The sequence below is a fragment of the Lottia gigantea genome (genome assembly GCF_000327385.1).
Source record: "Lottia gigantea unplaced genomic scaffold LOTGIsca_124, whole genome shotgun sequence".
Classification (NCBI taxonomy): Eukaryota; Metazoa; Mollusca; class Gastropoda; family Lottiidae; genus Lottia; species Lottia gigantea.
In genome coordinates this window covers 667,990-692,514 of record NW_008707309.1, presented here as the reverse complement: position 1 = coordinate 692,514, position 24,525 = coordinate 667,990, and the positions used below count along the sequence as shown (strand labels likewise).

The window sequence follows — 24,525 nt, the reverse complement described above, 5'->3', positions numbered from 1 at the left end:
CAAATTCAAGACGCAAAACGCACAAATATTCGAGTAAAACGAATCAAATTGAAACGAATCAAGGTCACTATTATTTTTTGAGTTTCTTGTACAAAGCATTTCATTTGCAAAGCAGGCACAAGTTTGCCCTTTTCTTGCAAATTTACGACAATTTCTGAAAGTTGCACTCCATTGGTAGGATTGAATGGTATTTACGATAGTGACGTTATTATCACTTATTTCTGCAAGTACTGGAACCACACACGTCAGCTATAACCCTCGTAGGAATACATACAAATACCAAGCAACGTCTATTAAATATCAGTCATTCTCATTACTGGAATTCACAAGGTTTACTATTATTCAAGTTCACTGCAACTTTATTTTATATTTTCTAGCTGAACTTAGCGGTAGTAAATCGTTTTGAACCAAATGGTCTCGAGAAACACTGAGTTTTTACTATAATTCTTATATCATGTGCACGTAGTATTTTATCGTTTACAACATGGGAGCTAAAAATTGTCATCATGCCGAAACAAGTTCGCCGAAATACAGATTATTTAAAGGAAGTAGAAAGAAACCTGCCCCACCCCCTGATATTAGTGAAAGTGAGGTTATATTGTTGAGAAATTCGTGGATAAGGGTGAAAGAGGAAATTGAAGATATCGGAGTATTTACATTTATAGGGTAAGTTGATGATTTTTTTTCACTTTTTACTCAAATTCATAATACCCTTCGCCATACCATCAAGAAAAGATAAAAGACACACCTGTAATAGCTGCTACCAATTTGATTAAAATCTCGGGTATGTATTAAAAACGTTTGTGGCTTGAGAACGTATCGGGTAATATTATAGTTAAAGTAATAGGTGATTATTGAAATGATATAAAAAGGTTTCTAGCCTGTTAGTATGTTGCTACTATTTACATCTTTCTAATTTAAATAAAGAGACTAGAAAAGCTCTTTTCAATCTGTTTAAATTTCTTTATATAATTATGTATACATCAGACACGTGTAGCGTTTAGAAGCATCATTCCTATTGATGCTTTCAGTGTCCCTGATACACATACAAGTACAGACATAATATATATTGCCCCCCGCCCCCCTCCGACGCCCTCTTCCCACAAAAAGAGCCATTAATGAAAATTCAATTCATTCATTCAATTGACCCCTTTAGCCTAATATTAAATATAAATCGATCAATAAATATAATCGATCATCGTGATATACATAAATAAAGAAATTGGCCGACGATGATCTCTGGCTTATCTCTATATTGCACATTGGAGGTAGCTCCTAGAGAGGTCAATAGTAGGCCTATTTCATGTTGCCCAAATAGTTTGAAGAAGTTATTTATTAAAATACAATTGTGTCCTGTTATTTACTACCCAATTATTATAATAAAGGCAGAATCGAAACAGTGTAATATGTCAATCGAGTTGCTATGTAAATTGTAGAAACATTGTAGTACAATGAAACCTTTGTGAAGCAAATTCCCATCACGATTGTACAAACCACCAAACCAACACTTATATATAAATAACCAACCAACAAATGTAAACTACATAATCTGACTAATACTTTAGTTAAAATATAAATTCTTCCTAATTTAATCGATCTTACAGCGGTTTAGGATTAACTGGATTAGCTAATTGCGGAGAGAATCATCACACCATTTCAGTTAATTCTGCAAACCTTTTGTCCTTCTACGGCTTAGAAATTTCGTGGCCAAAACAATTATCATGATTTTAAGCAACTGATTAATTTTCTTGAAATCAATTATTCACAGATCAGTCTTGATTATAGTTAATTAATATTTTATTACTATTACACAGTACTTATAACAGTATTTAACTCATAGTGTTATAAACTCGCTTAATAAATACGTTATAATAGTAGTGGTGTCAATCTATATTACACAGTGTTATTAGCTTCTTTGACACTAAGGTTGACTCTTAAATCTACAGAGCGTCGGTTCAGATTCCAGTTGTTTCCACTGAACTTAGATTTAGACTCATATCAGGGCAGGGTATGCCTACTCTTCTAGACACCTGATACCACTTTTTATTATAAAATACTTTCTAACTTATGATTGATATACTTACTCGCGTGAAGAGTTCATTAGCTGCTACCAAAGTTTCGTCAACATGTTATTTTGATTTCGGGGTTAATAGGTACTTGCTTTATTTATCATCAATGAGAACTGAGTAATTTTCCGCCGGAACCGGACCTAATGCGGTACAACAGTGAAGGCAGCCAATTTCAAGATTTTTACATAATAAATAATATGGGGGGGGGGGTGGAGGGGACTGCGACTGCCACTGGCTGTTTTCTAATAACAAAATCGTGACGCTGGAGGCAAGTTGAACTGTAAGACGTTATAAGATTAAATTTTAATTACTGGTTCTGTGTGAGGGGTACTTAATGTCAGGTACCAAAACCTCTCGAGGGAATCACGAGTTTTCAATTAGTACTTTAGTTTTGATAGTACTTCCTTGTTCCTGATGATATTAATATAATTCTTCGGGGTTAGTAACAGTCGTGATCATTAGTAGCGTGTGGGTTGTAGTTCGTGATGCTCGGGGGTTGATGATGACAGTTGATGCGTCACGCTTTTAACATGGCGGTCAACTTAGTTCGTGAACTGATTCCGGTAACTAGGTCGTGGCCCTGTTTCACAAAAATATCTTACGATTATCTTTTTGGTAAGTATGACATTTTTCAATGTAAAATTCGACACTTACGACAAATTTCCATCGTAAGAATTTTTGCGGAGCGTGGGCCTAGGGTGTGTAATTTCATATGTAGAAAACTTCTCTCTTGTCGACTTGTTGTGACTTGAGTATTATCCTATCATCTTTTATTAATATGATGGATCATGGTATTCATATTTTAGTTATTTTCGTGCTGATATTTCTGTCATATAAAAAATAAAATGTCAGCGATCATTGAAGACATTTATACAATTTCCCTGGAGAGATTAATCACCAACTGAGAGTAGTTTTTATAATCAGAATTCAATAAAAAGTAGTAGGTTATATATATTCAAATCGAACAATATTCAATATTGATGGTGTTAGACACATTGAGAATATATTTCCGTATTCTGGGACTGAAGGTGATATCTACATTATCATCCGATATTATCAAAAAGACTCGACACTGTTAGTAAATTGCACTGCATCATCGTAGAAGATGTCATGTGGATAACGAGGATGTTTCTGCTGTATCATACGATATTATCCGAACGACTCTACAACTGGTCCATCTCAGACCCTGCGAACTGCATCGTTGAATAGGATGTCATGCGGATGCTTGTTGTCAAGTCAAGTTTATTCAAGTCGATGGAAAACTTGATAGACTACTTATCTACATTCTATTGGAAAGTCCGAAATTACGATCACTTCTATAGTACTATGTCGTTACTAACTACATCAAAGCACACGTGGTAAATACATCATGCCGAATTTGACAAAAAGAAATTTTGTTTAAAAAAAAAAATTACAAATATAGATATAATATTCATTAATGTATTGCTTATTTGATGTACCATAAAAGTGTTTGCCGACTAATTATACTTATCATTGGCAATTCGTCAGTCGACTAATTCAGAACTGAACACGATGGCAACCGGCAGCAATTGGATTTTGGAGTCGTTGGTGTGCTCATACCTCAGATCTGATTGTCTGAGAGACCACCACTTGTTGATTTTAATCCAATTGATTTCATATTCTGTCAGTCAGGAGGTCGACCTGAATACCTCTTAAGATCCTATCATTATAATTCTCGGAACATCAACAATCAATCAGACCCGACCAAGCAGACTGTCTGGTTAATTAAAATTATAATAGAATAAAGGTGATTTTAACAAGGAATGTCTGTGGTTAGATTTAATTAGTTCTAATTACTTTAGACATTCACATGCTATCTTCCCCACAGACGGCTATTTAAGGTATACAATCACCTAAATATTTACTTTACCAGCCGATAGAGTTCAATTACAGCTATCTGTATACTCATCTAAATATTTACACCACCAGCTGATAGAAATCAATTTCAGCTATCTGTATAGTCATCTAAATATTTACACCACCAGCTGATAGAGCTCAATTTCAGCTATCTGTATAGTCATCTAAATATTTACACCACCGGCTGATAGAGCTCAATTTCAGCTATCTGTATAGTCATCTATATATTTACTTTACCAGCTGATAGAACTTAATTTCAGCTATCTGTATAGTCATCTAAATATTTACTTTACCAGCTGATAGAACTCTATTTTAGCTATCTGTATAGTCATCTAAATATTTACTTTACCAGCTGATAGAGCTCAATTTCAGCTATCTGTATAGTCATCTAAATATTTACTTTACCAACGGATAGAGCTCAATTTCAGCTATCTGTATAGTCATCTAAATATTTACTTTACCAGCTGATAGAGCTCAATTTCAGCTACCTGTATAGTCATCTAAATATTTACTGTATCAGCCGAAAGAGCTCTATTTCAGCTATCTGTATAGTCATCTAAATATTTACTTTACCAGCCGATAGAGCTCAATTTCAGCTATCTGTATAGTCATCTAAATATTTACTTTATCAGCCGAAAGAGCTCAATTTCAGCTATCTGTATAGTCATCTAAATATTTACTTTACCAGCTGATAGAGCTCTATTTCAGCTATCTGTATAGTCATCTAAATATTTATTTTACCAGCCGATATAGCTCAATTTCAGCTATCTGTATAGTCATCTAAATATTTACTTTACTAGCTGATAGAGCTCTATTTCAGCTATCTGTATAGTCATCTAAATATTTACTTTACCAGCCGATAGAGCTCAATTTTAGCTAACTGTATAGTCATCTAAATATTTACACCACTAGCTGATAGAGCTCAATTTCAGCTATCTGCATAGTCATCTAAATATTTACTTTACCAGCCGATAGAGCTCAATTTCAGCTATCTGTATAGTCATCTACATATTTACTTTACCAGCTGATAGAACTCTATTTCAGCTATCTGTATAGTCATCTATATATTTACTTTACCAGCCGATAGAGCTCAATTTCAGCTATCTGTATAGTCATCTAAATATTTACTTTATCAGCCGAAATAGCTCAATTTCAGCTATCTGTATAGTCATCTAAATATCTACTTTACCAGCTGATAGAGCTCAATTTCAGCTATCTGTATAGTCATCTAAATATTTACTTTACCACTGATAGAGCTCTATTTCAGCTATCTGTATAGTCATCTAAATATTTACTTTACCAGCCGATAGAGCTCAATTTCAGCTATCTGTATAGTCATCTAAATATTTACTTTACCAGCTGATAGAGCTCTATTTCAACTATCTGTATAGTCATCTAAATATTTACTTTACCAGCCGATAGAGCTCAATTTCAGCTATCTGTATAGTCATCTAAATATTTACACCACCAGCTGATAGAGCTCAATTTCAGCTATCTGTATAGTCATCTAAATATTTACTTTATCAGCCGATAGAACTCAATCCATCAGCTATCTGTATAGTCATCTAAATATTTACACCACCAGCTGATAGAGCTCAATTTCAGCTATCTGTATAGTCATCTAAATATTTAATTTACCAGCTGATAGAACTCAATTACAGCTATCTGTATAGTCATCTAAATATTTACTTTACCAGCTGATAGAGCTCAATTTCATCTATCTGTATAGTCATCTAAATATTTACTTTACCAGCTGATAGAACTCTATTTCAGCTATCTGTATAGTCATCTAAATATTTACTTTACCAGATGATAGAACTCAATTTCAGCTATCTGTATAGTCATCTAAATATTCACTTGACCAGCTGATAGAGCTCAATTTCAACTATCTCTATAGTCATCTTAATATTTACTTTACCAGCTGATAGAGCTCAATTTCAGCTATCTGTATAGTCATCTAAATATTTACTTTATCAGCTGATAGAACTCAATTTCAGCTATCTGTATAGTCATCTAAATATTTACTTTATCAGCTGATAGAGCTCAATTTCAGCTATCTGTATAGTCATCTAAATATTTACTTTATCAGCTGATAGAGCTCAATTTCAGCTATCTGTATAGTCATCTAAATATTTACTTTATCAGCTGATAGAGCTCAATTTCAGCTATCTGTATAGTCATCTAAATATTTACTTTATCAGCTGATAGAGTTCAATTTCAGCTATCTGTATAGTCATCTAAATATTTACTTTATCAGCTGATAGAGCTCAATTTCAGCTATCTGTATAGTCATCTAAATATTTACTTTACCAGCTGATAGAACTCAATTTCAGCTATCTGTATAGCCATCTTAATATTTACTTTACCAGCTGGTAGAGCTCAATTTCAGCTATCTGTATAGTCATCTAAATATTTAATTTATCAGCTGATAGAGCTCAATTTCAGCTATCTGTATAGTCATCTAAATATTTAATTTACATGCTGATAGAACTCTATTAAAATAGCCCTCTTAAGATTTGCTCCAAACTTTTCAGTTTTGCGATGTCATGGAAATTGTGTTTAGTTCAGAAAAATTTTAGGATACAGATATATATATATATGTGAATTGGGCTACAAAATTCTGTAAGAAACTTTGTTGAAATGTTTGCTTCATTGGATGCCTTCCTAGAGATAAGGCTAATATCATCACAGGGAACTGTACGTGACACAACAGCAGTGTTCGTGATCAGGCTGGTATTGCTGTTAAATTGATCTGTACCAGTACAATACAAGTAAAAATAATAGTTACAATCAGGATGGCATTCTCGAAATACACTCTAAGTTTTTTAAGATTTCCTATTGAAATATAAAAACCGGAAGTCAGGAAACCTTTCAATAGAGGTTAATAACAAGTTTATTGAAAGCATTCAAAATGGCAGATTAAACACGTGATCTTATTGAGAATGGCTCCATTATGTAACGTTATTTTCTATCAAAACATTGTCACTATGAAAATTCAATTTTCTGTGTTTATTTTCTCGTTTTTCATCTGTTTTTCTTCAGAATAAAATCAATCTCTTGTATTTATGTTTCTATATAAAAAAAATTCAATAATGTTCTGTTCTGACTCAAGTGCTTTTAAACCGTTAGTACGTGTTGCTTATTAATAACAGGAACTGTGACCGAACCCATTCTTCTGTTGTTCAACTATATTTGTTTTGTTTTGTGGAGTCAGTTGGGCTTTTTCATTAATGCCAGTAGAGGGAGTATGAACGTTGTTGTTGTATGACCGAGACTACAATTATCAAAAACAGTCCGATTTTGAGCGATTTTCCAAAAATCCAAAATTAGAATGTGAAACAGGTTTGACTTGATTCTTGATTTGGTTTTCGATACTTGATTTACAGCTGGAACTTATATGATGCAATTCATATCAGGTGTTTGCTCGAAGTTTTTTCCTGAAGCCTAACAACCATCGACATTGTAGTTAGTCTGCAGATCAAAAAACATGAACGAAGAAAATATGCTCGGCAGTTTAGTCAGAATGATATATTAGTTTTATTCCAATTATCTTTAATCTAATGACAATTACATTACAATTTGGAATATTTCTCTCTGACATTTTTCGTCTCCATTGTATTCTAACGGTTTTTATACCATAGTCCCGTTCTTCATAAATTCATGGTACAAAGAACCCATTGCTTGATAAGAATGACGAATTGTGGGATACAGAAACCCAAAGAAGAGAAATATAACGGTGACATTTTTTAAAATAAGTTAGCAATATCGTATTGGATTTAATCTTTTATTCTCAATTTGATAGTATATTGTTACCAGTCTACTTTTGCTTTCAGCTATTATCAGAAAGAAGATTAACCGGAAGTAGATTAATTTGTACTCGTGTTTCCATGCTAGTGTCGGGTCTCTATCTTATTTCCGGTTTGACTTCGGCAAAAAACAAAGATAAGATCGAGTTAAATAGGCGACAACAACTGTGTCATGCCTCCATCATTTCTAGAAACGAAAAGGTTCAATTTTGACACCTGAAAACATCTATTAGAAACGCCAACGCTAGATGTAGATGTATGGGGGGGGGAGGGGTGTGAGGGATGGGGGGGGGGGGGGGGGGGGGGTTTCATGCGCTTATAACTATTTCAATCTTTACATTCTTCTTTATTAATTATTCATCAGAAAATCATTTATAGCTGATCAATTCCGGATATAGCTATGTGGATTCTCTGAATGAAATGCATATACTTAGAAACATTATCAATAAAAAATCCATACAAGACAATTCTGTTAATCAAAATCCCATCCAAAGTATGGAGAGTAAAAGTCGTGTGGTAGTAGACTCCTCCAAAGAGAGGTACCATCAGGTGTTTCGAAAAGAGTGAGCATTATTATTGATGAATAATCCAAAAAAAGAAAATAGAAAAAAATTATTATGCACTGTATGGACTCTGAAGGTGTAGATTTAACAGACTTTAATAGGTTTGTGAACACTCTAAAAGAGATAGGCCAACAGGTTATGTGTAATTCCGAAATTTGAGAAATATGATTACAGTAACAATATTGCCCTATTAATATATAATTTAGGCTCTTATTACTCTAAGAGGTCAATAGATTACTCCCGATCATAATGTGGCCAGGAAATAATCAGATGTCTTCCTGTTGGGACTGATTCCTGTAAAACAGTCATAATTAGACTACACAATTATCATCAATTATACAACATGATTGTGTTTTTAGTAGAAATTAATTACTAATTCTGGTGAAGTGAAAAACGATTCGACAAATTATCATCTGAAATTATTATTTTGTAACATAATTATGTGTTCGTGCGATATGCTAATTAGTATTAAATACCAGGTGTCCAGGTGTACTCTATTTGTTTTAGTAGAATGATATTTGTTAATTTCACTTTTGGAAGTTATTAGTATATAATATGACACGTTATAGAGCCAATTTACTAACTATATTCCGAACCCTCTATAGTAATAGTTTCAACTTTAAAATGTGACCAGGACCCCGTTTCACTAAGGTACGTAAGTATTAACGTAAGTTTTATAATCTTTCAAAGGTATATTAGAAACACGGTGAAACGGGGGCCGAGTGCCTTATTCTTAATAACTTAACTTAAGATGAATTTAGTTTTCCAGTCATCTGATTGGTCAATCACAAAATTCCAATTTATTCTGAATTTTTCTGTCCATTCAGGTAACTGAATTTCTATAAATCTGTTGTTTTTTTTATCTTTTGTTAAGTTTTCGAGAATAAGACCCCTGGTTAAAGTGGTAGTATACTCCAATTTACTTGTTATATTTTGAAATACCAAGTTTCAATCAGAGGTCTCTGGTTCCTGCAATTCCACTAAAACAAAGTAATGAAGTCAATAATCATGAAGGGCCTTTTGTGTTAAAGCATATTTTTCGATTAGTGACGTCATCAAACTTTTATTTTTGTGGAATTGCAGGAACCACAGACATCTGAAATTGGAATGTGTAAATTGATACCGAAAGTGTTTTCGATACACAAAAATGATTTAGAAAACCTCTTTACAATCTCTTTAAGTTGAAAATCCATTGCTTCAAACTTGATTGTTGTTAATGCTCAAACCAGGTTACATCTGTGAACTCTACTCTGGGAAGGGAACATGTAACAGTCCACCTACACCAAAAACCATGTATTAACTATCACTGTATATAATGGGGCTGTTAACAAGGTATAAAAAGGTGAGAACACTGAAAAATATAAAATGAGAAAAAATTTGAAATATTTAGAATTGGAAAGTAAATAAACCGTTAAGACAATTCTCGCTTTCTGTGAAGTTAATGGACTCTGAAGGTGAATACCCGAACTTTGATATATTCTTCATCTGTCGAAATCAAATTCTACTCAAACTCGAATCAGCTGCGCCATTTTCTTTTTTATCTGAAGTGCAGTTGAACTGTGAATTCGCTAACAGGGAGATAAGAGTGAAACTCTTACTGGAGTGAAACTCTTACTGGAGTGAAACTCTTACTGGAGTGAAACTCTGAGTAAATAAACAACAAGTTTCAGATTTTATTTTGACTTTTCAAAAACTTTTTTTGTGATCGATTGTAGAAATGGGAAAACATATCAGAATGATTTTAGAAAATTTGAACCGATAAAACCAGAATTAAAATTTCGTTTCGTTTGTTCTGGTTATAATTTTGTACGTAACCTACACAAGAAACGAAAATAAAGTTTCAAAGAAGTAAGGACAATTCACATTTTTCTCCACATCATTAACATGTCATTTTTCAAATGTTTCGTCTTTTCTGCTGGTAGAATTTGTACCAGAAACAGCGTGATCCAAAAACAAAGTCATTACTTATAGTTGAAGTTCACTCTGACTATCCGTGTCTTACCATACACAGGGGGGTGCTTTCTCTGATGAAAAGGAAACCCTTTTTACAACCAAACAAACTACACAGTGGTAGTCGGGGTGGGGAGATGGCTGTAGGAGTGGGCGACTGGCCCGGCTTTGACCACACTTACCTCCACACATACAATTCTTAATTTATGGGACAAATCTTGTCCAGGAGTTCTAGCAGCATTAACATATACCTAATACATTAAATTAGTGAAATATTTTGACTGAAAAAATTTGAACACTAAATACACACTATATTTTAAGAGTTTTAAATGTGGTAGCGGTGTGTGTTGTTTGCTGAAATATTTACTATGACGTCATTTGACAGATATTTAATTAACTTCCAAAAAAACGTTAATTTGATTGTTCTAGAATTACTGCAAATTTCAAGGAATTTGGGAGTTTTTGCGCCTCATCATGCCAATGATAATAAAGCGTGAACGAGGTTTTTGTCCTTTAGATCACGTAACCGCTCATTAATTGTACAAAAATTATATATGTAGTCACAGTTACCATGACTGTTCATTACTCTCTATGTAAACTCGGACTGGATAGTTGGAGACTTCGGTGAAAAGAGGATTGGAGTTAGGCACGTCGTTCTCAGCATGTTTGTGAAAAGATCTATTATACCAGTGATCCCGTGGCCTGTAATGTTATCAAAACGAACGTGTTACACCACGATTCTTATCCGCCACAGCACACCGACTCTCTTGATACAGCCGATTACAACTTAATATTAAATAAACACGCCACCCTCGTATATAGATACTAAAATAATAACTGATAAATTTATATAAATAAATCACTTTATAAATACAACAATCTTCTTATTAACATTTAGTTTCTAGTCAACAGATTCAATAGGATACAATTTCAATTTTAAACTTACACTAGCGTTTTGGGCGATTTATGATAGAGGAGTAGGCCTACAACGACCATTTTGTCTTGAACAGTGATAGCGCCAATAGAGAGCAGACTGACTTAATACGGGAGTCAACTGTCGAAGTTGATATTCAAATTGCGACATTTTTTGTGGAAGCGCACGGGCACTAGCCTCCAATGGATTGAAAACTTTAATTGATTTGATACAATAATTGTTGTGGGTACAAACCTTTCACCCCGGAGGTAGGGCAAATGCATCCCCTGTACCTCATATACCACTTATATTTTGCTCATTTTAATTATAACCTTATACTAGCGTTATAGGTAATTCAAGATGAAGGGCATTGTGCATGTGATCGCTTCCAAGTTTAGATTTTGATAATAATGAATAAATGATATCACTATTCAAATCAACCCAGTTGTAATAGTGGTCGTGGCTTCTAATCCCTGTTGGCGTGTGAATATTTCCTCATTATTCCAGTCGACCCAGCTGTAAATGGTTATTGAACAATTCAGGATTTTGTTAAAGGCTATTTGACATTGGTCTTTTTTAAACATTAAGACCTTCTGGCATTCTCTGTAGAATGATTTCATAATTGGATATTTGCAATGGTTCTTGACCTTCGAGGTTTCATTACGTAAACATGGGAGCTAAGATCGTCTGGAAACCAGATAGAGATTGATCTGCTCTAGTGATAAAGATCAAGACTTGCCAATCATTTCCATACAAACATTCAAATTACCCAGAGATAACAGACATGCGATATCTATTGTCTGAGCAAAGTAAAATGTTTTTAAAATTTTTTCTATTATTATTAAGAGAATTGGAATAGCAGCCTCAAACTAATTACTCTTAGTGTAAGAATGACTTTGCGTTGATAAAAATATAAACATGAGCACACATTATGTCTTCAAAATTTGTTTTCACAGAGGACAGTTTTAAGCCAAAATTTGGGATTTTTTTGGTTGAAATATTGAGGAAGAAATGCCTATTGTTTTAATGTTAACAAAACATTATATTTTTATCAACACAGAGTCATTCCAAGACAATCAGTATTCTAAATCTCTCAAAAAATATAGAACAAAATCAAAACACATTTTACTTTTTCTCAGATAATAATACGCAATCTATGAATTCACAAAGTCAACAACCACAAGTCGACGGAATCGACGAGGTAGACCATCTTGGGGAAATCGTTAAGCCTGTTGTCACAGAACTACTGATGGATTATTCTCTAATTACAGCGAAATCAATCAGATTCCTCTACAAATTACAATCGAGACAGACTCGCCACGGTGCGCACAATGCCGTGAAAATTTCCAGAAATACGCTGCGTTGCGTCCATTTAACGTAAATATTTTGTAGTTTGCAATTTTTATTGATTTAGGGAAATTGGTCATTAATATTGTATGGTTTGATATTTGATATTTGATGGTAGTTTGTAGAAAGTAGTCACACCAATTTGTTATTCGTTATATGAAAAATTTATTTACTGCAACTAATGTATCGCAAAACTGTTATTTTGCAGTTCGGCTCTCTAGTACGCCTACTAGTGGTTTTTGTAGTTTTTCGTATTTTGCAGTATTTTAAGGAAATATGTTACACCAAATATTAAATTGTTAATCAAAAGCAATTTGTGAAATATGTTTATTCCTGTTTTATCTAAAACGATCGGAAATATAAAATAATATCCCTGAAATTTTTTTAACACGTCTGTATGAAAACTTGATAATCTTAAAATCATTGCCTAGACTTCCAATTGATTTCTCACGTCATGTTAAATAATGGATTGAGCTACCTGCGTACGATTTTGCACCTTTAAAGTTTATTGTAGACGAACGCAACACCCAGTTGTGTTATTTTTGCCACAATTGAAATAATACTCTATTGAGGGTAGCATGAAAAGATAAGAAACGTTACATCGTGGGTTAGTGGGCTATAGTATTTTTTTCGGTTATGGAGCAGATAGCTTCTGCCGCAGTTTTATACCATAGTACAATCTTTATAAAATGGATCCTGGAAAAACAACCTTGGAAGTCAACAATCAGTGGGGGTCCCTCTCGCAGCCCCGAAAGCAAGTTTTTTGGGCAAAAATCTCAAAACTAAGTTAAAGATTCGGGCAATCTCAGATATCTCGCCCCCCTTTCCCCTCGCCCCTCTCGGACGTCAACCTGAATCCGCCTCTATCGACCAGCCAACCGAAGTGAACAAAAGATGGATTTCTAGGAAGGAAGTTTTCGTTAGGTTACTTGTATTCATGTTCATAACCGTAATCCTTATAAAGTCTACGTAACGTTTCAGTAACGAGTTCACTTTACTGGTCTGAGATATATTTTTCTTACTACTCCAGATCTTTATGAACTTTGATATTTTAACGGTTGACGACAAGTGATTATTAGGCTACATGATGTTTTTATTTCTACTTCACTAGCCGGAATAATTCTGCGTGATTCTTCATGTTTATATCTCGCCAGATGTAAAGTTTTTTAATATTTCAAACACGTCGATTCTCTGTCAAGGTGGATTTTACACTTGAAAGAAAATTAGAAATATTATATTTGATTATATGTTTGATTTAATTTTCTCTGTCTGTGAAAGAGCATGTTTCTACCGTGTTTCCCTTTATCAGGTAGGCCTAATCCTCGTATTAGGGACTATGCTGATTAATAGGTATAATGTCACATGATTTTAAAAACCACCAATCATCATGTTGGCATGTTTTGTTTTGTTTTGTTTTGTTTTGTAATTTTTACATATGTCACTGGTCACTGGTTTTACCAGGACCAGCTGATAGAAAGGTTCCTCATGAACCTAAGATATTCTCCTTACAAAATATAGTAGTTACTTCTTTCATTGTGATAAACATTATTTAAATAAGATTTATGGCAACTTTAATCATGATAAACATAATGTGTCAATTATGAAATATCACTGACTCTTATCTAGATATAATATATAGCCGTGTTGCAACTCTGATAACCCACCAGACACTTTATAAATACCCGTCAAACGATACTGGCTGGTTATCTAATTGGATTGAAGAAGGATTGGAATTTAACGCCCTACTCTACTTCTCATTCTTTAGCTTGTAAACCCGCACAATTCCTCGCTGTAGATAATAATGCTGGCACGATATATCGGTGAATCGATGTATCACGATACTACATGCCATGATACACGTATCTTATCGCAACGTCGTATATCGATACTTGGCAATACCCTTTATTCCATACAAAAAGTGCGGATTTTGTTTTATGATACCGTATGACAATTTTTTCACTTCTATCAAATATATTACCAAATATCACAGTTATAAAGTTATATATTAATATATATAGAAACTATAAGACAGTGGACGCTAACCACTTCTATCAACTATATTAGCAAATATCACAGTTATAATGTTATAAATTAATATATATAGAAACTATTTATAAGACAGTGGACCCTAACCACTTCTATCAACTATATTACCAAATATCACAGTTATAAAGTTATATATTAATATATATAGAAACTGTTTATAAGACAGTGGACATAAACCACTTCTATCAACTATATTACCAAATATCACAGTTATAAAGTTATAAATTAATATATATAGAAACTATTTATAAGACAGTAACCACTTCTATCAACTATATTACCAAATATCACAGTTATAAAGTTATATATTAATATATATAGAAACTTTTTATAAGACAGTAGACACTAACCACTTCTATCAACTATATTACCAAATATCACAGTTATAAAGTTATATATTAATATATATAGAAACTTTTTATAAGACAGTGGACGCTAACCACTTCTATCAACTATATTACCAAATATCACAGTTATAATGTTATATATTAATATATATAGAAACTTTTATAAGACAGTGAACACTAACCACTTCTATCAACTATATTACCAAATATCACAGTTATAATGTTATATATTAATATATATAGAAACGTTGAAGATAAAATGTTAATTTTTATCCCATTACCCCATATCGCGATATGTATCGAATCGTGACCATTGTATTATATCGTGACATGATTGACGATACCCAGCATTAATAGACAACGAGGAAATGAAATGAAACGAAACGTCCTACTTTTCTGCACCATGTGGGCTAATGAAGACGGGCAACGCCATGCAGGGTGCGATGAGGGAAATTTTGTTCGGATAGCGGCATTAGCCTGCTCTTTTTCGATTTCCAACTGTCGAGGGATCTTTAACATGCACAGCCTGTAGCACACGGGGCCTCGGTTTATTGTCCCATCCGAACGACTAGACGCTTTTTCCATGTCAGCCCCTAGTACCTGCATCACTTACAGGGGGAAACCGGCTTAGCGAGCAAGCGTCTAACTCACTGAGCAGTTGTTGTACTAGATTTGAAAAATGTAGTTGTTTTCCTTGTAAAATCAGGTTTGGCCGAGGATCATCTTTGAGAGGTTATTATCTTTATACATTTATTACCAAGACGTTAATCCAAGATTAAGATTAAGTCTAGGCTCTGGTAGAAATTACTTTGAGAAGTGATTATTCTTGGTTTATAAAGTTTGTACAGGGATCAGCTGGTAGACAGGAAACAGGATTATTATCAAGGCTCTGGTAGAAAAAACTGAGATTAAGTGAATAGTGTTTTATGTCCTACTTTTCAGGGAAATTTTGCCAGGACTGTGGCATTAGCCTGCTATTTTTCGATTTCCAACTGTCGAGGGATCTTTAACGTGGGAAGTCTGTAGGACAAAGGGCCTCGGTTTATTGTCCCATCCGAACGACTAGACGCTTTTTCCCTCTTACCAACACCACTACAAGGTTCGGCTAGAGAGGGCGTTTGAGAAACAAAAGTATTATATCTGTTAAGAGGCCAAGGACCAGCTGGCAGAAAAAGATTCTAGAGAATATAAGAAAGTATGCATCTTCCTTTAGATTTGATTGCAGTAAGAATAGGGATGGGTGAAAGAAAGGCAATATAAGTCTAGAAAGAGATAATAGTTATCATGATGAAAGTGATGTAATTGAAATGTATTATTATTTGATAAAACTCTGGTAAGAATTATCTGTTACCTGGTATAGATCCCCCCCCCCCCCTTTGCAGTGATGCGGGGACTGAAGTGGAAAAAGCGTTGAGTCGTTCGGTATGGGGTAATAAACTGAGGCCCCGTGTGCCACAGACTGTGCACATCAGAACGACTACAAGCTTTTTCCATGTCAGTCCCTCTTACCTGTATCACTGCAAGGGGGAAATTATAACGATAATATTCTAAACCATTATTCACATCCTCAAAAAACACCAAGCATATCATTATCAAACGTATTATTTATTTCAAAAGAGAACATTATGGTAGCTTGTTTAGGAAAAATCTGACTTTTTCAATTATGATGAATTATCATTTCTGTTTTTATCTTATTTTTTCATTTGATTTTCGTTTCTGAATTATCATTTGTGTTTTAAGAATTATCATATTTATTTACGAAAACTATAAAACTATAAAACTATAAAGGTAATCGTAATATGATTAACAAAAATGAAAATTCAAGAAAAAAGAATATAAAATGAATAGAATTGAATAATAATTAGGAAAACAAAAACTGATAATATAGAAACCAACATTAGAAAATAATGTCCAAACCACCGTAGAAAACAAATATAGATTAATATAGAATAAACAATGAAACCCATTATTCACAATAAAACAAACACCTGGCAGAAGATAACTGGTGTATATCTGTAAATTATAATTCAAAAGAAGAAACAGATTTATTATCAAAATCATAATTCAAATCACAAGAAGAAAACTTTGTCTAAATCTCTATCTGTAAGTCAACGTCTCAATTACAAAGGAGAAAATTGGCATATTCCTTTCGTAAGTATTATTCTAATCGAGACGAGAGAAAATAGATTTTATTCATATCACAGAAAAAAACAGACAGTTTAGTATTATTCATATTTCAAGAGAAAGGGCCATTATTCAAAATACACAAAAAAAAAACAGAATGAAAATTCTAAATTTACAAATTTCCCTAATTGCACATGTATTACACGTTGATTGTCATTCTGCAAAATAAAAAAAGAAAGAAAGAAAGAACTATATTTTTCAAGGATAACAACTCACTGTTAAGGCTCCATTTCTTCCAGCTGGTCCTTGGCCAAACCTCTTAAAAGGACCCCAATATGAAATAAATTCCAGTTTAAAATCATAAGAGCATTTCCGTATTTATATAAAGATGGGGAACCCCAACTTGAAAAAGAAAATTAGAAGACATGTTTCAGTATTTCTGTAAAGATGGGAAACCTCAACTTTGAAATAAATATCAATTGATATTAAGAAGAGATATTTTACTATGATATTTGTAAAAATAATCTATAATTCTGGTTTAACAACTGTTTAACCTTCTCATGATAACTTGGCATTACCAATTACTTCTCTTGTAGATAAAACTGAGTTATAGATATTTACATTTAAAGTGGTCAGATTCGATATTGTATAGAAGGATTTAACAGAAAAGTATTCATACAGATTTTAGCTTTTAATTTTGATCGACTTGTTGACCCATGCCAATCTGAAAAATGGTATATAACATGCCAACCAATGAGGTAGATAGGTTGGTAGATGACAAGTTAACGTTCGCTTCCAGCGGATGCTGATATCGCAAACTACCAACCAATGAGTGTTCTGTTCTGTATTTATACGCTTATCTTAAAGTTACCATGTTTCTGGCAGGATAATAATTTGATTGGTCAATATTACCACTGCAATAGCATCAACCAATGAGTGTTCTGTACTGTATTTATACGCTTATCTTGTTACGCTAAAGTTGTTATGTTTCTGGCAAGGTAGAAATCTTAGCACTGTAGTTAAATCTTCGAGTTTACAAACCCCCGTCATTTGCTTGACACCATTTTTTTAAATGAAGTAAACCAAAATGTCATTTGCTCAAGATCTGCAATTTAAAATAGAATCCTTGGTCCTTTTACTCGAAAGCTTAAGTTTAGTGTTCCAGTTATCTGATTGGTCGAGCTCTATAATTGATTTTAAATTTAAATTTTATTAATTAATCAATTCTCCGTATTTTTAAAATCGGGATTCATCTTAGTTGAGTTTTCGCAAAAAAGAAACTAGAGTCAAAAAGAGTTGGATTATCGACTACAGTTCAAATCGACCTCTTATAGCAGGTAAAAGTGATGAAATAAATCAGGAATGCTAATCAGAGTCAAGATCTACGATTGAAGTTTTGAACATCAATATACCATGTTGTTATTTCCTTTTAACTAATATTTATCCAGACAGACCATGTTGTTGGTAATAAATACCGACTTAATCTTTAACATCAGAGAAATTTATCATAATGGCTTGTTAATTTTCTTATTTAAGATAATACGACACGGGTGCACGTCATCAGTAGTGCATAGACCGACGAGTTTGAAGGTGGAGGGGGTAATTTGGGTAGGGCGTACGGGTTCATTAGTGGATAGACCGATGGGGTGGGTAGTCAGTGAAATTGAGGGTTGGAAATTTGTTTTGTATGGAACATGTTAACCAATGGGAGTTAGGTCGGAGGTAGGAGTAATGGGGATGCGGTAAGGGGAGGAGGGGTATGTACGTACGCATCTGTGGAAATACAGATGGGATTGAGGGCAGAGGCTATATGCTAATACTTATATGAATAGAAAGTAGATGTGTTTTAATGACTTGGAAAAATACCAGTTTGTCTCACATATCCATAATTAATTCACAATTAGCTAAATTAGAAGAGAATTACCCGCGGAATTCCAATCAGTGACCGATTAAGAAAGGTCAAAAAGTGTTTTATTTGTTCATCCAGATTGTACATACATGGACATTAATGATTGGTTAAAACTCTTAATTATATGGAATAAGAACATGATGATATGAGAAAGAATACATGATAATTCATTAGAAACACCAATTAATCAAATATTTTACCATGATTTCACCCTGAAATATAAGGAAACCCATCTTTAACTACTCCTTTTATTTTTAGCAACGTCACAATTACAATAAAATAATTGGTAACAGTTGTCTTGTGACCTCGATGTCAATTTTCCAGAAGTCTGGTAAGTCTGCTGATAGTTTTATCAGATTATTGCAAGCCAGACGACAAACCAAGTTAACAATGACTTTAAACACATATTCTGTCAATTACACTACAGGAAGTCTCAAGGTAATTGTGTTGTAAACCACCTTCCGACATGCAAGGACACATTCCTCTATGTATTATATTAAAAACATGCCAAAATAAACATTATTAGCCATGTAGACTCTCTGAATGGTATTCCGAGTTGACAAACCTAAATATCAAATAAACTTTATTAGCTATGTAGACTCTCTGAATGGTATTCCGAGTTGGCACCTAAATATCAAATAAACTTTATTAGCTATGTGGACTCTCTGAGAGAAACAAACCTAAATACCAAATAAACTTTATTAGCTATGTGGACTCTCTGAGAGAGACAAACCTAAATACCAAATAAACTTTATTAGCTATGTGGACTCTCTGAGAGAGACAAACCTAAATATCAAATAAACATTATTAGTTATGTGGACTCTCTGAAACAGACAAACCTAAAGATCAAATATACATTATATATTTAAGTGGAATTTTGAGTTGAGAACTCAATCGCAGAGTAAAAGTGTGATTTTCAAATTTTCAAAACATAATGCCATGTGACGATAAGTCTCCTTTCTGTGTGAGGTGAGCAGACCAGTGGGGGATGGGTTAACGTTTGGAACAGAAAACGTACCCATGAGTAAAAGCCTGGTAGAGTTAATTTCGACAACTTTGATGTAAATTCGTGTCATTTCATCTCATTTGTGTAGAGAAAGTTTCAACCATGGAAGTAAGGTGTTCGCCTGGATAACGTCAGACAAACGGCTCCATGTCCAAAAAGCAAACACCAGTCTGAGTTAATTATATCCCGAGTCAATCAACCATTGTATTATTCCTGATCAGACTAATTTCCGGCGTAGTTCGCGTGTATTAAGTTTCTACTGAGACTTGTAAGGTTTCTGGAGAGTTTTCTGTCTATTTCTGAGGTTTCTGCCTCTTGAAGACATTTACTGTTTAAGTGATGTAAGGTCTCATTGTGTAATTGTTTACATAACTAGTAAAGATGGGTTCCCTTATTTTCATTTATGTTAATACTTATATCAATAGAAAGTATAGATGTTCTAATAACTTAGAAAAATACCAGTTTGTCTCACATGTCCATAATTAATTCATAATCAGCTAAATTAGAAGAGAATTACCAGCAGAATTCCAATGAGTGACCGATCAAGAAAGGTCAAAAAGTCTTTTTTTATTTATCCAGACTGTACATACATGTACATTTATGATTGGTTAAAACTCTTAATTATATGCAATGAGAACATAATGATATGATTAAGAATACATGATAATTCATTAGAAACACCAATTAATCAAATAGTTTGCTTAATTTGACACTAAAAAATAAGGAAACCCATCTTTAATTATATGCAATGAGAACATAATGATATGATTAAGAATACATGATAATTCATTAGACACATCAATTAATCAAATAGTTTACTTAATTTGACACTAAAAAATAAGGAAAACCATCTTTAATTATATGCAATGAGAACATAATGATATGATTAAGAATACATGATAATTCATTAGACACATCAATTAATCAAATAGTTTGCTTAATTTGACACTAAAAAATAAGGAAACCCATCTTTAATTATATGCAATGAGAACATAATGATATGATTAAGAATACATGATAATTCATTAGACACATCAATTAATCAAATAGTTTGCTTAATTTGACACTAAAAAATAAGGAAACCCATCTTTAATTATATGCAATAAGAACATAATGATATGATTAAGAATACATGATAATTCATTAGAAACACCAATTAATCAAATAGTTTGCTTTATTTGACACTAAAAAATAAGGAAACCCATCTTTAATTATATGCAATAAGAACATAATGATATGATTAAGAATACATGATAATTCATTAGAAACACCAATTAATCAAATAGTTTGCTTAATTTGACACTAAAAAATAAGGAAACCCATCTTTAATTATATGCAATAAGAACATAATGATATGATTAAGAATACATGATAATTCATTAGAAACACCAATTAATCAAATAGTTTGCTTAATTTGACACTAAAAAATAAGGAAAACCATCTTTGATATTCAATCTTAATGTAAGAGTTTCTTCTTTCTATTATGATAATGGTGTAATATAAGGTTTTGCTTCGGTATTGTTTTCATAAGCTCGTTATATATTGATTCTACCTCTCACCTTCCAACACAGGTTTATATCGAATGTTACTTTTTCAACAGTTCAAACTTAAAAAAAAGAAGAAGCAGCCACCTATAACTTTACTCAACACGTAATAAATACCTGCGGATGTCAAATTTAGGTATTTGGCCCGGACCATCACCTTGATTACTGCCTTCTCCATTAACTTATTAATACTCCAGACTGTAGGTTTATCGACTATATTTATTGTACATTATAAAACTGTTGATTGCAGTCGGGGTAAATATTTTGAGTTATTGAAGTGGTTCCAATTTAATTTAATTTGCCAAAATATGCGAGAGTTTTCACGTTTTCTACAGTCTTTAATCTTCCTGTGCAGATTGTTAATAAACCAAACACACGGAATGGTGTTATTGTTCACCATGTGTAGGTAATTATCAAATTGTTATTATAATTCTTTCAATAAGCTAAATAATAGAGTTAAAACTTTAATATGTAACGTTATATTAGGTGCAAAGATATAACATACGCCAGGGGTTCGAATTCTCCTTAAAGTAAGAAAATTTCGATGCCACATCCTGTGCTTCCGTGAGTGGGCTCAGTGTCGACTTTAAACCACTATCACAGGACTTTTTATTTTATACCATGTAATTCTCAGCCATAGTGGGTCTAGCTTGGAGGTCCCAGACCACTGCCTCTTCCAATTAACTAGTTTTTTAAGCCTAAATTAAAGTGGATGTTATTTTATTGGCGCCAAAAGTTACACGAGTGACTTGTGCAGTGGCGGATTTTGGACCTGTTGAGCCGTAGGCAAACGAACGGCAGACGGTCTAATTTCTCATTTTAGAGAGGGTGAATGGTGTAATTACAATTTTATGGCAGGAAGTTTGCGATCTTTTTTCAGGAACAGACCAATCAGCATCAATCAGCATCAATCGTTTACACGATATCGGCATTCATCACCACAAGTTTGTTTATAGGTTAATCCGCCTCTGGACTTGTGAATTTGTATGAATTACATTTCGTCGAAGCTGACAGAAAATGCGTTTACTTGTTCCAAAAATTGCTTTAATTGTGGTTACCTTTTTAAGATACCACTGTAAATTACATACAGCAGACGTATTGACCTTTATGCACTCTCCACGACATTGTCAATCTTAATTAACCCAATTAGTTGAAGAACAGAGGGGTGTAATACTCCATTATTATCTATGTTACAAGTCTTATATCTTGTTAATAACCTTTTCCATCAGGTGCTATCTCCCAAGTAGAATTTTGATTACCAACACCAGACTTTCTGCCACGCTATCATTAACTTTTACATATTTTTATTGCACCTACAGTTTAGTTCATAATAAAGGTATTAACTGACGAGGCATGGTGTACGAGGCATGGTGTACGATGTAGGTACGATGTAGGTGCGATGTAGGTACGATGTAGGTGCGATGGAGGATTTTGTATACAAGAAAAAATAATATAGGCGTACACCTTTAGTATCCGCTCCACCATTGGTCGGTGCCCTGTAAAGTTGACAGTGTTGGATTATTGCCATGTAAACTAAAGGCCCACTCTCCCCACCGCTTCTCTCCGCCCAATGTTTAAAATAATCTGATTTGATTTGTCGCCTACAATCGCTCTCCACAAGATAAAACACGAAATAAAGGAATAAACATGTTAAATTATGATCAGAATGCCTGTTTTAATCAACAATATTTTCTAGAAGTTGTTAAAACTATCGCCAATAGTTTTCTTCAACATCTCTTTATTTAATTGGGTACGGAATTTTATATTCAATCTGTAGAATAACTCAACCGGAATTTATTCAATTTTATAACAAAATTAATGGAAATGTTTAGTCAAACTTGACCTTTTTAAAGCCAAGGTTGCTATTAGTACGTGCTAAAGTTGGTGTTTAGCAGACGTGGTTTTTTGTGTGTAATACATAGTTGTGACGTCATAACGCTGTGATCCGTATTTTTTCAACAAATGTTAAAAGGATTCTGTCGTTACTTCCCTTCAAATAGTTTTCTTTAACTGTAGACGAACATAACGTCGAATTTGAATTCTGAAAAATATTATGGGCAATTGAAATTAATTTCTATCAGCTGGTAAATTACATATTTAGATGACTATACAGATAGCTGAAATTGAGCTCTATCAGCTGGTAAAGTAAATGTTTAGATGACTATACAGATAGCTGAAATTAAGTTCTATCAGCTGGTATAGTAAATATTTAGATGACTATACATATAGATGAAATAGAGCTCTATCAGCTGGTAAAGTAAATATTTAGATGACTATACATATAGATGAAATAGAGCTCTATCAGCTGGTAAAGTAAATATTTAGATGACTATACAGATAGCTGAAATTGAGTTCTATCAGCCGGTAAAGTAAGTATTTAGATGACTATACAGATAGCTGAAATTGAGCTCTATCAGCTGGTAAAGTAAATATTTAGATGACTATACAGATAGCTGAAATTGAGCTCCTTCAGCCGGTAAAGTAAATATTTAGATGACTATACAGATAGCTGAAATTGAGTTCTATCAACTGGTAAAGTAAGTATTTAGATGACTATACAGATAGCTGAAATTGAGCTCTATCAGCTGGTAAAGTAAATATTTAGATGACTATACAGATAGATGAAATAGAGCTCTATCAGCTGGTAAAGTAAATATTTAGATGACTATACAGATATCTGAAATTGAGCTCTATCAGCTGGTAAAGTAAATATTTAGATGACTATACAGATAGCTGAAATTGAGTTCTATCAGCTGATAAAGTAAATATTTAGATGACTATACAGATATCTGAAATTGAGTTCTATCAGCTGATAAAGTAAATATTTAGATGACTATACAGATAGCTGAAATTGAGTTCTATCAGCTGGTAAAGTAAATATTTAGATGACTATACAGATAGCTGAAAGTGAGTTCTATCAGCTGGTAAAGTAAATATTTAGATGACTATACAGATAGCTGAAATTGAGTTCTATCAGCTGGTAAAGTAGATATTTAGATGACTATACAGATAGCTGAAAGTGA

At 33.3% G+C, this 24,525-nt stretch overlaps 1 protein-coding gene across 1 annotated transcript; it reads left to right on the top strand.

The window, feature by feature from the left end:
• Positions 1-484: 484 nt before the first annotated feature.
• Positions 485-1,725, top strand: LOTGIDRAFT_171994 (hypothetical protein; the record flags this gene model as incomplete). The annotated part of the gene is made up of 2 exons (XM_009048568.1): positions 485-666; positions 1,605-1,725. 2 exons carry the CDS (start codon positions 485-487, stop codon positions 1,723-1,725), a joined length of 303 nt encoding a protein of 100 aa, XP_009046816.1.
• Between the last annotated feature and the right edge of the window lie 22,800 nt (positions 1,726-24,525).